This window comes from Jaculus jaculus, chromosome 8 (assembly GCF_020740685.1).
Source record: "Jaculus jaculus isolate mJacJac1 chromosome 8, mJacJac1.mat.Y.cur, whole genome shotgun sequence".
NCBI lineage: Eukaryota > Metazoa > Chordata > Mammalia > Rodentia > Dipodidae > Jaculus > Jaculus jaculus.
Window position 1 is genome coordinate 88,439,012 of NC_059109.1, and position 16,672 is coordinate 88,455,683.

General features: G+C 38.8%; 1 protein-coding gene across 1 annotated transcript in view; it reads right to left on the minus strand.

Annotated features, from left to right (window-relative positions):
- Positions 1-16,672, minus strand: part of Hao1 (hydroxyacid oxidase 1) — a 56,595-nt gene that overhangs the window by 14,760 nt on the left and 25,163 nt on the right. Inside the window, exon 4 of the mRNA XM_004661509.2 lies at positions 10,568-10,743. Coding sequence (XP_004661566.1) covers positions 10,568-10,743 — 176 coding nt within the window. The remainder of the gene's footprint in view (positions 1-10,567; positions 10,744-16,672) is intronic.

A 16,672-nucleotide genomic window follows, 5' to 3' on the forward strand; every position in this document is an offset into this window, starting at 1 on the left:
GTTAACTTGAAAATATAAGTAAAAAAAAATTAACAGTGGTGTCCTGGGTGGGTATAATATGTTGTTCCTAGAAGCCACTAACTAATAAACAGAAAAAACAGGACCAGGAGTGCTTTATGAGTTGTTGATAAGGGCATTCTCAGGAACCCAAAACAATGTTATTGACAATGTTCTTGATTACACACAAAATTACATAGTTTCTAAAGATACCACATGCGTTGGTTGCAGGTCATTGAAAAATCAAGCTGGATGTTTCCTCTTTTATGGTGCTAGAAGGTGCTATGCAGGCTTGTTAGGAGCCGCGCAGACGCTATTACAAGCTGGCGCCGGTTTCTGGCCTCTTATTGGTCACAGCTGGTGTAAATTTAGCACAGTGCGCATGCTCCAACCCGTTGCGGGCCGATGCTAATGAGGCATCCAGAAAGTAACCAATCACTGGTGGCCACATATCCACAGTTGACCAATCATTTGTGGGTAAGCAGCCTAAACCCTATATAAACAGTTGCCTTTCGTGGTTCTGGGTCTTCGCGTCTTTGCATCTAGCAGTTTGGCAGTCCCCAATAAAGTGTGTTCAGAAGAATCCTGATTGTGGCGTCCTCCTTGCTGGCGAGGCGGGCGTGACAAGTGGTGCCGAAACCCGGGAATTGAAGAACATCTTGCACCAGCGAAGACCCCTGTTTTAAGGAGGATTCAGAACTGACACACGGGACGGACGGATCCGGACTTTTTTCTGAGAGGTATGCTGCCCTGGGAGGTTGATGCTATTGTTATGATTTTCTTCTTGCCCTGTGTGCTCATTAAAGTGAAAGAGGGCCAGAGGACTTTAGCGGAACATCAGGACAGTATGTCAGAAACAGAAAAAAGGGAACAAAAAGGAAAACAGAATAAAAGGAAGGAACAAAATGTAATGAAGGTTAATGGTAAAAAGAAAACTAAGGTTAATGGTAAAAAGAAAACTAAGGTTAATGGTAAAAAGAAAACTAAGGTTAAAGATTTAGAAGGTAATAAAAGGAAGGAACAAAATGTAATGAAGGTTAATGGTAAAAAGAAAACTAAGGTTAATGGTAAAAAGAAAACTAAGGTTAAAGATTTAGAAGGTAATAAAAGGAAGGAACAAAATGTAATGAAGGGTAATGATAAAAAGGAAACTAAGGTTAAAGATTTAGAAGGTAATAAAAGGAAGGAACAAAATGTAATGAAGGGTAATGATAAAAAGAAAACTAAGGTTAAAGATTTAGAAGGTAATAAAAGGAAGGAACAAAATGTAATGAAGGTTAATGATAAAAAGGAAACTAAGGTTAAAGATTTGGAAGGTAATGATTTGTATCCTTTATTAAGTGAATTCAAACATTTACATGTGGCAAGCTCATCAAGTTCTGAGACTGCTTCTGTAAGATCTTTTGAATCTTCAGATAGCGAAGGGGAGTTGGACTTGTATGATGAGGCTCTGTTAGAGGAGGAAGCTGACAGGCATCAGGCTGAGAGATATCGCCCTGACCCGCCTGTTGTGCCTTCTGCCCCACCTTTAACAAATAGGGAAGTACTGAGATACATGGAGGGAACTTCTTTCTGCAAGCCAAAAGAAATAAGAAAAATTCAACAAATATTTCCAGTGTTTGACGATCCAGCTCAGGGCCAATATCATGAGCCCATAGGACATAAACAGTTAAAAGATCTTGCAGAGTCAGTTAGGACGTATGGGACTAATGCCTCCTTTACTCAGGCTCAGGTAGAGAGGCTCACTGCTCATGCAATGACTCCTGCAGATTGGTATAATACAGTGAAAGCCTGCTTAACAATGGGACAATATCTTGATTGGAAATCTATCTATCAAGATGCCTGCGCCACTCAGGCTAGACACATTTAATTTTTTAAATTTGGACGTGATGGGTAGGTCAGCAGCAGACAGGCATTGCCTGCCACCATCACCAGTTTCAGAAAAATAAAATGGAAAGATGTTATATCTAATCAATGGAAGGGCCCGGATCTTGTTTTAATAAGATCCAGGGGAGCTGTTTGTGTTTTTCCACAGGATCAAGACAATCCCATTTGGGTTCCTGCCAGACTGACGCGAGTGGTCAAAGAGAGTCCAGAAAAGGATGAAGATCGTGATTGCTGTGCTGATGATATTACCCCTGTTCAACCTGCTGGGGATATGGACAGAACCCCGTTGGGGAATACTCTCAGTATTCCCAAAACCTCTACCTGTAATACATGATGCTGTTCTCCTAGTTCTATGACTTTGTTTAGAACCAAAAAGAGATTTTGGGATTACTACAGCCATTGTGGCTGCTATTACTATATGCTGTTCTCCTAGTTCTATGACTTTGTTTAGAACCAAAAAGAGATTTTGGGATTACTACAGCCATTGTGGCTGCTATTACTATATGCTGTTCTCCTAGTTCTATGACATTGTTTAGAATCAAAAGAGATTTTGGGATTACTACAGCCATTGTGGCTGCTATTACTATACAAACTGCTGCGACTTTGAATAATTTATCAGCTAATGTAGCTAATACTTTGGATGTTCAAACTTCTATTAATGCACAATTAAGAGGAGGGTTAATGATTGTTAATCAAAGAATTAATTTAGTGTAAGAACAAGTTGATACTTTATGGTAATTGGCACAATTGGAATGTGAATGGAAAATGGATTGTGTATAATCTGTCACGCCAGTTATCACATTATTTGCTTACTAACTGGACTGCTGACCCATTAGAATTCAACATGAGTGGACTTGTTTTTGGTTACGGGATTATTGGATTGGATATAGAAAGCTACCCTTTATTTGAAGGAATGGGCTGGAATGGGTTCCATAATGCTGTTTATGATTGCTGTTGCAATCGGATGTTTTTGGTGTTTCTGTAAAATGCGAAGTCAAAGACTCAGAAACAATGCTATGCTAGTGCAAGCATTTGCTGCACTGGAAATAGGACATTCACCTAATGCTTGATTGATAACTCTGAAACAATAGGGAGCTGAAACCAGTGATTGGTGCTTACTCTGGGCCTCGTTGGTACTTGCATGATGTGCCTGTGTGTAATTTTGCTATTGCTTGACCTGGACGTTTTCTCCCTTCGTTTGAGCTGTCTTGTGGCCTTTGCACCCTGAGAGCTTATTCTCATTGCACCAGGTTAGGCATAAGACTTTTAGTTTTATTTCACACTCAGCCTTTGCACATCCCTGAGGAATAACTCATTGCACAGGATAAGGTGAGTTGTGAGTTTTCCAAGGCCTTATAACCTTGATCGCCTGTTGCCAGAAGTGGGAAAGGCTAGATCGGTGATTTGGTCCCTTGGTGTCTAAATAATAAAAAAAGGGGGAGATGTTAGGAGCCGCGCAGACGCTATTACAAGCTGGCGCCGGTTTCTGGCCTCTTATTGGTCACAGCTGGTGTAAATTTAGCACAGTGCGCATGCTCCAACCCGTTGCGGGCCGATGCTAATGAGGCATCCAGAAAGTAACCAATCACTGGTGGCCACATATCCACAGTTGACCAATCATTTGTGGGTAAGCAGCCTAAACCCTATATAAACAGTTGCCTTTCGTGGTTCTGGGTCTTCGCGTCTTTGCATCTAGCAGTTTGGCAGTCCCCAATAAAGTGTGTTCAGAAGAATCCTGATTGTGGCGTCCTCCTTGCTGGCGAGGCGGGCGTGACACAGGCTGCTTGGAGAGAAAAGTCCATAGTCTTATTCAGCTATAGATCTTTGGAGCTACAATATTGACCTGCCAGGCAATATTTGCCCTTGATGCAATAGTGGGTACATCTTTTATGACTCCTCTGACCCATTGGTGCAAGAGAGGCATAACTCTTATGAGAGTAACCAAGAAGGAAAGTGCAAAGAAAACTGTTTGGGCTCCCAGAGAATTATATCTTCAGATGGTGTTTTCTCTGCACTTTGGTTCCATACATTGTGTTTCTTTCACAAATTTCCCTGCCATTTGTGCTCTTCATGTTCCTCTGCTATTACTAGATTAAAGAGATTTGAATTTCTTTCATTTCAGTAAGCTTTTGGGTGTTATCAGATGGTAAGTATGTGTTCAATCCATCATATTGAACTGAAAGTACAATGTGCTGTCATTTAAATACTTAGGAAGTAGTTTCCCAAATGTGTTGCCTTTCCACTTTGCTCTCTAATAGAAATGCCCATGATTATGGGAATGTTCCAGACCTGTGCAGTTCTATATGGTAACACATATGTGGATCTTGACTATTAATGTTTATGTTTTGTGAGTAAGGGAATGTGAGGCAATGATTTGCTATAGGAGGCCACAAGAGGGGAACAGGAAGTGATGAGATGAAGGAATACTAAAGGAAACAGTAGTATAAAAGTAGAAAGAAGGCTATGTTGGAGGAACAAGATGGGGAGGGAGTAAGGAAAGCATGGGCAAAGAAAAAAAATTGCCCAAAAATTCCATATAAAACTTTGGTGTGTGGCTGGAGAGATGGATTAGTGGTTAAGGCACTTGCCTGCAAAGCTAAAGGACCCAGGTTCAATTCTGCAAGACCCACATTAGCCAGATGTACAAAGGGGTGCACGAGTCTGGAGTTCTTTTGCAGTGGTTGTAGGCCCTGGAGCGCCCATTCTCTCTCTCTCTCTCTCTCTTTCTCTCTCTCTGTCAAATAAATAAATAAATAAATAAATAAATAAATAAATAAATAAATAAAATATTTTTAAAAAATTTTGTGTGCTAATAAAATATAACCAAATTTTAAAAAATTAATTAGCTTAGCAGGGTATGGTGGTGCACGCCTTTAATCCCAGCACTCAGGAGGCAGAGGTAGGAGGATCACCATAAGTTCAAGGCCACCCTGAGAATACAGAGTGAATTCCAGGTCAGCCTATGCTAGAGTGAGACCCTACCTTGAAAAAACAAACAATAAATAAATAATAATAATAATTAGCTCACTTAGCCCCCATGACTACTGCCTTGGACATCTCACCATCAATGTTGACATTGCCTTAGTTTCCAAATAAAGAGACATTTCACAATATTTTTTAAAAGTTTAGATGTAAGCTGCCATGGCGGTGCACACCTTTAATCCCAGAACTCAGGAGGCAGAGGTAGGAGGATTACCATGAGTTCAAGGCCACCCTGAGAATACAGAGTGAATCCCAGGTCAGCCTGGACTAGAATGAAACTCTACCTCAAAAAAAACAAAAAAAAAGTGTAAATGTAACCATAACTAGCAATGTAAAATTATGCTTTTATAAAATTATGTTCTTAAATGGGGTGACATCTTCTGGCTATCTTGTTATGTACAAATGTATAAGTCATGTATATAAGCAAGAACTTAACATATACAAGTTATTGTAGTTTATGACCCTATAATTGAGCATTTGTGCAGTCTTCCATTATAGTCTGCCATCAAGTAGCTCCAGGGTGCATCCTGAGATATCAAACATTATCAACATACACTATGGAGAAGTGATTGATGGCTTAAACCACATCCACCTGGATTGAAATTCCACAGCTGTTGTTCACTTGCTGTGCAACTGGCCATTTCCTAAAGTTCACTGTATATCAGTGTCCTAAAGTAGCCCACAAGGGTGAAAGTCCATAGCAGATTTATTTGTGGAATAAATGAGAAGAGTGTGGAGAAAATGTCTGACATATATTGCATCTTCAGTAAGTATGAATAATTTTTACTTTCATCTGATGATGCAAGGAATAGGTGTGAACAAGATGAGTATGTGGTTAGGAAAGAAGACACTTTAAATACTTTGGGCCACTCTATGAGTTTTATTTACTACAGAAAAGTCATATTCTAGTCAGGTTGCAATGAGAAGGACCATCCACTTGAACTAAATGCTACTTTAAAAGTTTATTTCAAGTGGTCTTCCATGTTCTCTAGGCAGTATGGTAATCAAGGGTTTGTTAAAATGGCATCATAAGTCTGAGAAGAAAAGACAGTGAAAGTAACTCATGGTCAGATATAAAGCACTGTCATTAGTGCCTTATGACAGCTGTTAGCAATTTTATATCTAATTATATATTTCTTAATTTTATAACCCAGATAGAAAAGCAGTTTTGCCTTCATGAAAGGGTGAAAATGCTCTGGCTTAGAAAAATACTCATAAATCTTTGACATTTTTACTAATTCTCAGAGAATGAGGCTGTGACATTTTATTTCTGAATCTGCCACTAAGTGAACTGTTTAAGAAAGACAATAGTCAATGAGTAATAGTATGGCTGGCTACCCTTTTCATAAATTGTCTCCATTTTTAAAACCTCAAAGCAAATTCAAAACTTCAAGTTTTGCTCTCAAAATGTTGGAGTTTTTGAGCCAGGACTCTTAACTGACATATTAGCTTAATAATTAATTAATTCAGGAATATCAAGTGACTATTCCTTAAAAGTTTCCTAAACATGTCTACATAAAAAAGTACTAATTAGCAAACAGTTTCTCATAAGCAAAAGCCATAATGAAAGCAAGAGCCAAGTTAGACAAAAAGAAGAAGAAATTTTAAAAAGCATTATCCTTTTCCTCATAAAAGCCATTTGTTTGTTAGCGTGAGTTCTGGGGAAGACCAAATACTGTCTGAAGCACATGTTTGAGTTTTGTTAAAGTTCTCCCAGGGCAGAGCTTAACCACAGCAAGAGATTACATCCTGTGTGCCAATTAGCATTCATTAAAATGCTGTTCTTAAAATCGTAGTAAGAATGGGATGTTGCATCTATATCTTTCCAGTTGCCCATGACTTCATGTTCCTGCAAAGAAATTCTTCACTTTTCTGGTAAAAGGAAAATGAAATAAAATGATGAGTCTCAGTGAATCCATGTGCTTCTGGATGAAAACCTGGGTTTCTCAGAACTGCTCATCTCCCTTCCCCCATCTAGACTGAGCACATGTGCTAATGGTGCAGCTTTGCAGTTGTTGCTATGGAGATGATATTTGTTTGATAAATAAATGAAGAAAATAGTTACAGGAAAGCTAGACAACACAGACCTTTCATGTATAAATAACTTCCTCTTGAATGTACTGCTTTCCTTATCTTGCTGTTTTAGCTCTCTACAATGATAAAACCTCACATAGTTTCCACAGAAGACTTTACCCAACAATCATGTGACTTGTGTAGAAAACACCATGAAAGCATGAAAACACAAGCCAGAGAATCCATGTGGATGCGGTGAAAAGAGAGATGATAAAGATGGTGGCAGGGTAGCTATACTTGGTGAAATAATCACAGACTAATGCTTTAGATGTCAAAGTATTGTTTTCAGTGGAATGCATTATATTGAATCTAATTTAATAAATATGTAGCATATCCTAGAGAACCCAGTTATATAAGATGGCATAAACTGAGAATCCTAAATTGCAAGGCAGTCAAGGTGAAATGACCCCTTTCTTTTATGTTTCCTTTATTTAACTGAGACAACCAGGAGACTTCAGTAAACACCTATTCTTCCTAGTGTTTTCAGTTCAGTTCCCCTAGGGTTAATAGTATTTAATCCTAATTGAACTACAGCTGATCAGTCTCTTCTGTGGTATTAGTCTAGATGTGCCCACAATCGTTTCTTGCCTGTGCCATAGATGATCTCCCTGAGTTCAGGTTGTCCACCATCATCCATAAAGTACATTGTTCAAAACATGGTTTTAAACTGGGGCATGGTGGCGCACACCTTTAATCCCAATACTCAGGAGGCAGTGGTAAGAGGTTCGAGGCCACCCTGAGATTACATAGTGAATTCCAGGTCAGCCTGGATTACAGTGAAACCCTAACTCAAAAAAACAAAACAAACAAAAAAGACATGGTTTTACTAAGATGCTAAAGTAATAAAGTAGCTTCTCAACTGCCTTTAAGTCTACCTCCTTTAAGGTGGCTTTATGTCACATATATGATTATCCACAGCTTCTTCATTCTAGCAGCATTTCAGCCAAAATTAGCTGTTGATCTCAGATGAGGGCAAAGTCCAAGCATCATCTTTCATGCCAAAATGAAATATTTTCTAATGCTTCTCAAAATTGTCTGAAGCCAGTTTAAACTGACTGCATTGTACTGCACAGATATTTATCTCAGCATTGACATCTTTGCAGTTTTATTATATCCACAATGCATGTTCATATTTCTGACCCTACAAGAACATGCTCTCCTTTCAGCCAAGGAAACTAAATTATTAATTTTAAAAAGTGAGTTCTAAGTCAACATGATAAACGTCTATGGAATGAGTGAATGAGAGTAGATAAAGAATGAACAGAACCTCCTGGCTAGTATTCTTTAGTACTCAGAGTATATTGAGGCCATAGAAATGGGTGATCAATAAGGTAAGCTGGTTGTTGTCAAAGTTATGTGTAAAGCAGGACATAAACACCCGAATAGAAAGTGTGCAGAAATTCTGAATTAGGACAATAAACAATAAGAAACAATGTAAAAATCTTGAAAAAAATAAGAATTAAGACTGAGTTCTATTCAGACATATCTTTTCCAGCATTTAAGAGCTGCACTAGACCCATTCTTTGTTTTATTTGTAGGACCTTCATTTGTATATGAGATTACAAAGTTTGGATAGATGGTGGTCCTCGAGCTTTATAAACAGGAGCCACAAGACCCACTTGTTCTAAGTTAAATCTGTAACAAGGTCTGTGTCTATGCACTCAGACTCTGAGATGTTAATAGACTCATCCTAGTGTTTCTTACTCAAACATTTATTTTTCTTTTTAAAAAGCATATATTTTGGTAGCCCTTCTATAGTCATCACTTTGCAAATGTATTACAAAGTTTTAAATGCAAGAAAATACATTAATACTCCAGAATTACTATAGTCATCTTATCTTCCTAAGGAATTTGAATACATGTGGAAGCTGGATTCAAAGCTATACCCCTTCTGCCAGTGGCTTGGTAATTAAGGATGTTATAGTACTTGTCCACCACTCTCCATAGAGAGATGATATTGATTTTGACATACTCGTCAACTAGTCCTACCTATTGGAAGGAAAACAAGAAAAAGACACAAGGCTCTTAAAACAGGTCTGGTTTCTCTTTTGGGCTTCTCTTTGGCTTGAGAGCAACTATTGTAGCTTTTAGGTAAAGCAATGAGCTCATAATGTTGTACTGATACTTTGCCAAGCTCTGTGACTCAGTAGCAGCTAGAAAATAAGGAAAAGATATCTCAATATTTTGGAAAAAGGTAACTTTCTACTTAGGGAGAGTACTAATCTGTCTCAGAATATTATCTACAGATGAAGTAAAATTTGATAACACTAAAAGGGAGAACTGAGAGCCAAAATGTCTATTTCAAGTCAGATGATAATTTTTCCTGATCATTTTATCTTAAAATATCATTACTGGACTTGATTATCCAATAGAATTTAGTGGTAAGACACTACTGCTGAAGACACTATGTGCTGTTGACATGGACCATGGAGAGACCTGGTTGGAATCCAGAAGAGAGCCAGTTCTCAGACAGTCCATCTAGTGCTAGAAGGCGCTACATGAGCTACTGGGGAAAAGTGGCCAACATCTGTCTGAGAAACTCAAAGTATAAGCTACCCAGAAGCAAACAACATGATATGATGTTCACACAAGTGCAATAGTGGCACACAGCCATGGTGGAAAACCAACTGCTCTTGGATTGGCTAACAGATCCACTCAGTGGAAGGGAAACCATATCTGGGACTGGGAAATAAGTCAGAATCATATCCAGGTAACAATTCCACTTTCTAATGTCAAGATCCCATGAATCTTGGGCTATAAGAGGTTCTACACCCCTTAAATTCTCTCTAAATTAATAATCTTTGTCCCATTTAACTGGTGCTGACTTCACTCTCCATTGGAGATTCTGCTTCTCTTTTTCAGAGGGTAGCAGTATGGGAGGAGATAAATGACCTGGTATACTTCACCCAGGCCCCAGATAAAACCACAGAGAAATGGGGAAATAAGCAAGGGTGCAGCCTTCTGGGGAAATCTGATATCAATACAAGGGTAACAAGGGTAAAGGAGAGAGACACTGAGGACATCCAATACCTAACAAAGCAGAGATCCAGAGACTCCTAAGAGCCCATCACTGAAGGAGATTTAAAATGCACCCAACATGGCCCAGGGAATTTTGTGGAAGAGGAGGCAGAAAGATTGTTAGAGCCACAAGTTGGAACATTTTGCACAGAATCATTGCCTCTCCCCCGTAACTGACTGCTGCTCCCACAATGCATGACCCACAATCCTCATGGGCTTGACCTGCGTCCCCAAGGAGGAGGGCCTCTTTGGAAAAGGCCAGAGATGAGGGAAATGACAGTACCAACATGTGTTGTTTATATACTAATTATGCCCATTTATAATAAAAATAAATTTTAAAAATAGAAAAAATCATGGCTGGGCTGGGAGAGGTGACTCAGCTGTTCAATTTCCCAGTAACCATGTAAAGCCAGATGTATAAAGTGGTATATGTATCTGGAGTTCATTAGCAGTGCCAGGAGACCCTGTTACACCCATATATTCTTCCCCCCTCCCCACCTCTCCCTCTTCCCTTTAAAATAAATAAATAAAAATGTGTTTTTAAAATATCCTGAATATTTCCAGTGATATTATGAAAGCAGTACACACCCAGGTAGAGAAATAAGCAAACCTCTCAATATGCCCTTTGCAACAATAGGCAGCGATGTCAGCCGTCTAAGCCACTGAATATCATTCCAGCTGAGAGATGGGTCTATTGCTTTTGCCACATATTCAGCAAGACCACTGTTGTCTCCAAAATTTCCCTGAGGAGAAAATGCCAAGTCATTCCTTTCAAAATTTTTCATCCTGAAATAGATATATAAAATAAGAGTTAAAACTATTCTACAAGGGTTGATTCAATGAAAAAAAAAAAAATGTGGCCCTTTTAAATCAGTGAGTGCTTCTCTTTTCAGTCTCGTACAAGTTAGATGTATGCATATTTCCATGTTTTTATTGGTCACCTAAAGTTAATTTTGCATTGCACATTTATTCAGACAAATCAGTTTCAAGGAACAATATGTGGCCATGTTCAAACATTTCCTGTTTCAGTCAGTTTCAGTCTGTGGACAATAGACTCTGTGTTATTTCTAGCCGGCAATGCAAGTTAATCATAATGAAAACCATTTGCATTGTGCTTTATAGTTGACAAAGACCTTTTGTAGTCCTGTATTTTCAGTTTCTCTTTCAAAGACCATTGTTGGGTACAATTAATTCAATGATTGCCATTTTACATAGAAAATAGTAAGAGAGAGAAAATAGTAAGAGAGGAACAAAATGAGAAGTCTCAGGAATCAAGCTATCTAATGGCCTTATTTGGGATCCTATCCAGGCCTCTTGACTTAACATCTTTTCTTATACAAGTTGCGTTTTGATTATTGCATCTGACCTTGGGAAATCTTCAATGCTCTCAATTCTCTCTTTGGGGGTTGGTCTCTCCTCATGTATAGACAATAAATTGACACAGAGTTAGATTGCTCCAGAGGAGGCTGGAACTGAAGAAACATGTGCACCTCCCTCAGTCAGTGTGGCCCTGTGGCTTCTTTGACCTGCAGCTTCTGTGGTGGTCACACAAGAACAAGGATGGGTTTCCTAGCAGAGGATTACCAGTATTGGCCTTCTCTGCTGCATACTCTGGGACTCTATGGCAAAGCCTGATCTAGATAACTCCAACAAGACGCTTTCCAGTGATCCTCACCTTCCTTTGTTTCCTGTGGCTTTTCTTGATCCTGGACCTGAGTTACACCCACTGAAACTTTCAGTGCCACCTCCTACACCCCTCAGTAGACAAACTCTCCAAGAATGTCCCCATAGGTTCAGGTGTAAGTAATCCACAGTTATACAGTTGCCTTGAAATAAGCCTCCTTTTTTGCTTCTTCCCTGCTCTTGCCACTAAACTTTTAAGGAGATTCCCTTCGCTTTCCAAATGGACCAATTATGTTTAAATAACTGGTTCACAGTCTCCTAATAGGGATCCAAGAAGAAATATGTTACCAGTGAGCTGGTGCCTTCCCCTATGTAACCTAGTTGGCCTAGTTTAGCCCAGTATTTCTTTCACTCACACCTCACATCTACTCCTGCATCACCTTTTGACTGGTTCATTATTCTTGGCCTAAAATTCTCATATCTTGGTTATATTTGGGCAGTTGTCCAAGCTAAGGACAGAGTTCTTTCTGCTCATGGTTCTGACCATTACATGGATGGATGGCAAGTTGGATATGCAATGGCGCCTTCGGTGTGGTTTTGCTACCAGTCCCCAGCCCCAGGTTATTTGCAAACTAATTTCTTGAAAGGCTGTTTTTGAATAAGGAGAAGGAGGACCTAGATTTACTTTATACTGGTAGGTAAGCATTCTCCTTTTGGATACAAACATAGCTACCTATTGACCTCTGACTTTAATCCTATCTCTTTTTTCCATTTCACAAGCTCTGCCATTACATGTAGAAAATGTCTTGGGCTATCTCTATAATATCTGATAGAAAGATAGATGATAGACAGCTAGATAGATAGAGCTATAACTAACTTAGGCACAATATTTTAAATTATTTTCATACAATCCTATAATACAACTGTATTTGATGCTTTTACTCTTCATATATTTCAGATAAAATAAGTGATGGTGTGGCTTATGCAGTGTGTATTATCAGTCCTATAAAACTCTATTGAATATGGCAAAGTTTTCTCAATAGGATTGAACTGTTAGATTTTTTACTTTCAAAAACACAGAAAGATCATATAAATATCCAAATCTTTGAGAGTCATATGGATATCCATTTAGCTGTTGGGCTTTAGAAGGGATTTGAGGGGGAAATGCCTGGGCTTTTCCTGTTTTATTCAAACCATTTAGGGTTCTAAGTTTATCACACTCCTTGGTTTTCTGTGGTCACTTAACTTGAATTGAATTAAGCTTTCTGTTCAATAAACATATCCTAATGAGGGAGACCCACTTAATTATTTCAAAATGTCATTAAATTTGAAGCTTTTAAATAATATGGTTAATAAGTAAGAGTCCAGACTATCTATTCCATAACAAGAGCAGGATGAAAAAAAATGTGTATGTGTCTACTCTGCATGGAACCCCACCCCCATCCCAAACAAACTACAGTCCTTCAGCAGGGGTGGGGTGAAAGGGTTAAAGGGATAGGAAAAAACAGAAACATGGATAAAATTATATAAATAACTGTTGTTATTCTTGGACGGTGCAATGCAGATCAACACTTGAATGAATGTTGCCTTACAGAAATCTCCAGGCACAATGAAGCCTTGTTGTTACTCTGAAACTTTGTTCAAAGCCAGAAGCCAAGAAAAAGTTTGCAGATATCTTGACAGAGAACCACGATGGAGTGTTTTAGCAATGGATCTGAAAGAAACTGCCATGAATGCTATTTTTATTCAGATTATGACATATATGTGTATATATTTGTAATACTTAAGGCAGCCTCTGGTAACAAAATCATTCCATTTTGTAAGGGGCTACTTAAAAATATCAACATAACTAAGCAGAGCTTACTTTTCAGAATCACAAGCAGCTTTATGACACAAAAATGAAACAAGGTTTGTCCTTGCTTTTCTTAAGTGTATATTATTTGTTTGTTTGTTTGTTTGTTTGTTTGTTTATTGGAGAGACAGAGAGAGAGAGAAAGAAAGAGGCAGAGAGAGAGAAAAACATAGAATAGGTAAGTCAGGGCCTCCAGCCACTATAAATGAGCTCCAGATACATGTACCCCCTTGTGCATAAGACTTATGTGGGTTGTGGGAAATCAAACCTGGGTCCTTTGGCATTGAAGGCAAATGCCTTAACAATTAAGTCATCTCTCCAGCTCAAGTTTTCTCCTTCCTTTTAAGGTAATTGTTATGCTTTGAGTGGTTCTTAATATACTTTTGAATCTAATATAGAATTTGTTTTAGCTTTTTGTAAATTAGTATCATAGAAATAGTAATGATGACTAAACTTAAATGTTATAAACAGCTAGTTGTAACATTAAAACTGATGGGCATTATTTGGTAAAATATATTTATTTAGATAGATAGATAGATAGATAGATAGATAGATAGATAGATAGATAGATAGATAATATGGTAAAAGAGAAAACCATATATCAATATTGGGGGGAAAAAACTAAACTAAAATGAAATAAACTGAAAACCAGTAGGGCTAACAATATGATCAGAGAAAGAGTGGGAGAAAGTCACAGTGTACCAAAGATGAGGTGAGGGCCTGCAGCCTTTAATTCGGTAGTTAGGAAAATCTTATGTTCAGAACAGGCCCCTGGTAATTTCCTTCTCAATGTTTCCAGGTGATTAAAAAGACAGGCTAAGGCCATACATTTGAATTCCTAGTTATGCTGTATTGGAAAAATCTCAAATAATCTTTTATGTTTTTATTGATTCAACAATTACTTATTGAACATTTATTATGGGCTATTATTTTAAGTATTTAGGGTCTACCAGTAAATAAAGTCAATATATATGCACAGAACAAGATGTACATGAGCTGGCAGGAGGTCAGGTTAAATGAAAATCAGGGTTAGCCTCATTTCAAAGTACTTTACAAATGAAATCCATGGTGTCATTTTAAAATTTATTGTTGTTGTAATAAATGATCACAAATATACAGCCTCAAAATACTACAGAATTATTATCATTCTGAAGGTCAGACAGTCCAATATGTTCTCACTGGGCTAACTTCAAGTCTATAGAATATCACTCCCTCTCCAGTTCCTAGGGGTAGACAGGTTCCCTTGACTCGTTCCACTGTAGATACCACCTAATCCCCTGACTCTTGGCAACATCATTGCAACCTCTGCTTCTTTCATCTTAGCTTCTCTGTGACTCCCAAACATGTCTGTCTTTGATGAGCCCTTTTATGACTACTAGGATAAAACAGGACCATTTTCCCAACTTAAGGTCCTTAACTATCACATATGCCAAGTCTATATTTCCATGTAAAGTGACCACTTCCTTGGTTGAGGATATGGACACCTTCAGCTATCACACTTATCAGAGAACATGCTTTGTTTTGTTTTGTTTTGTTTCCTAATAGCAATCTGCCTGGATCATAATTAATAATAAGATATCACTTTTATTCTCTAAATTGCCTTGTACATCACTGAAAAGCCAATTCTTAATCCAGGAAAATGAAGCATCTCCAGGAGCTATGGGCAAAGCAAAAGGCTATTGTCTCAAAACCCCAGAATTCTATGAGGTGAACAGGCTCAGTTTCTCACCTTCAGAGCAAAGGAGACCTCTCTTTGCCCCTCTTATTTTCAGGAACCTCTGTGCCACTTTCAAAGTGCTCACATATGTGTGTTTTACATATAGACCAAGCAGAGATTACCAAACCCCTGAACTCCTGCTGCTCCCAGATGCCAAGAGTGAGGACACCTCCACCCCCCCACTTCCCCAGCCAGAGGAAGTAACAAGGGCTGGAGGGAGCCACTACTCACCGACTCATTCTCCTCTGGATTTCCTGTCTCCCTTGCCTGCCAAACCTCACTTCTGAGAAGCCAGGCTTCACCTTCTATGAGTCAGGTCAGTGCAGAAAGAAACTGATTTCACATCTTGCAATTAACAGATGAGTTTTGGGGTGTATGTGGCCTAAAACAGAAGGCCTCAATTTTCATCTATGTGTCCTGCTTTTGAGAGCTGCATGTAGGCCAGTGAGGAGCTGAGGAGAAGATACTGGCCACCGTGATCCCTCATAACAAACCCTGCCAGAGTGCAGGCTGGGGCTGGGCTGCACCCAGCTGCAGTGTTTTCTTGTTCTCCATAACCTGGATGTGTTGCTCATTGTTTGATCATCTTCAGACCAGAGCAGTGACAAGCTAGAGAGACACTGCCACTTCTATCATACAGACAGCTGAAAGGGTCTTTGTTTCATGGCCCTCCACATCATCTGGATAGAAGTCCAAGAGCAAAGGGAAAGGGGGAAGCAAATCATCCCCCACTGCTCCTCACCAGGTAGCCCCAGCACTGAAGGACTGACAGGACCCAGCTAAAGTTAATTGTCAGGTCCAATGCTCAGCTAACCAGATAACTGTGAAAAGCATCTTGCCATCCAGACCAAGAAAATCTTAGGCTGCAAAGAATATACAAACCAAAAGCAAACATTGAAATGTCATTTGTTATTAGAGCACGAGAAGTAGTAGTGTTATGGATGGAGGGTTATAAATTTCTTTCCAAATGGCCAAAGGGAAATAATGAGGAATGTTTCCTGTAAGAAGCCAAGATTGTGAGAAACTAATTATTTGACAAAATCTACAAGAACTGGATAGTAAAAGTACAGAAAGAATAAATGCAGATCTCCTACTAGAAAAACTGGAATTTATCTGCCTCCTGATAACTTTGGCAAGGGTAGGACTGTATCATGACCTTTTGTCTTTGTTCTCTTCACTAGCAGGGTGTCTGGGTATCCCTGACTTGGGGATATGAGGACTAACCTCGTTATCAAGTCCATCATTGTCCCACGGCAGGTCTCACATACAGAAATAATATTCTAAACCTACCTGGAAGTAATAGGGAGGTATTGCAACTAATGACATTGGTAATTTACCTATGGCTCAACAGAAAGATTTTATGTGCAACAGTTTAAACTCTCATGGGTACACACATGGTAGAGGTAAATGATGACTATGTGGTTCCTACACAAACTAGATATGGAGTTAGGAAACATAAATTGTTTCTACAATGCATAAAATCCCCACTTGTCAGCAATTTTTTGTCCTTATAGGAAAATCTA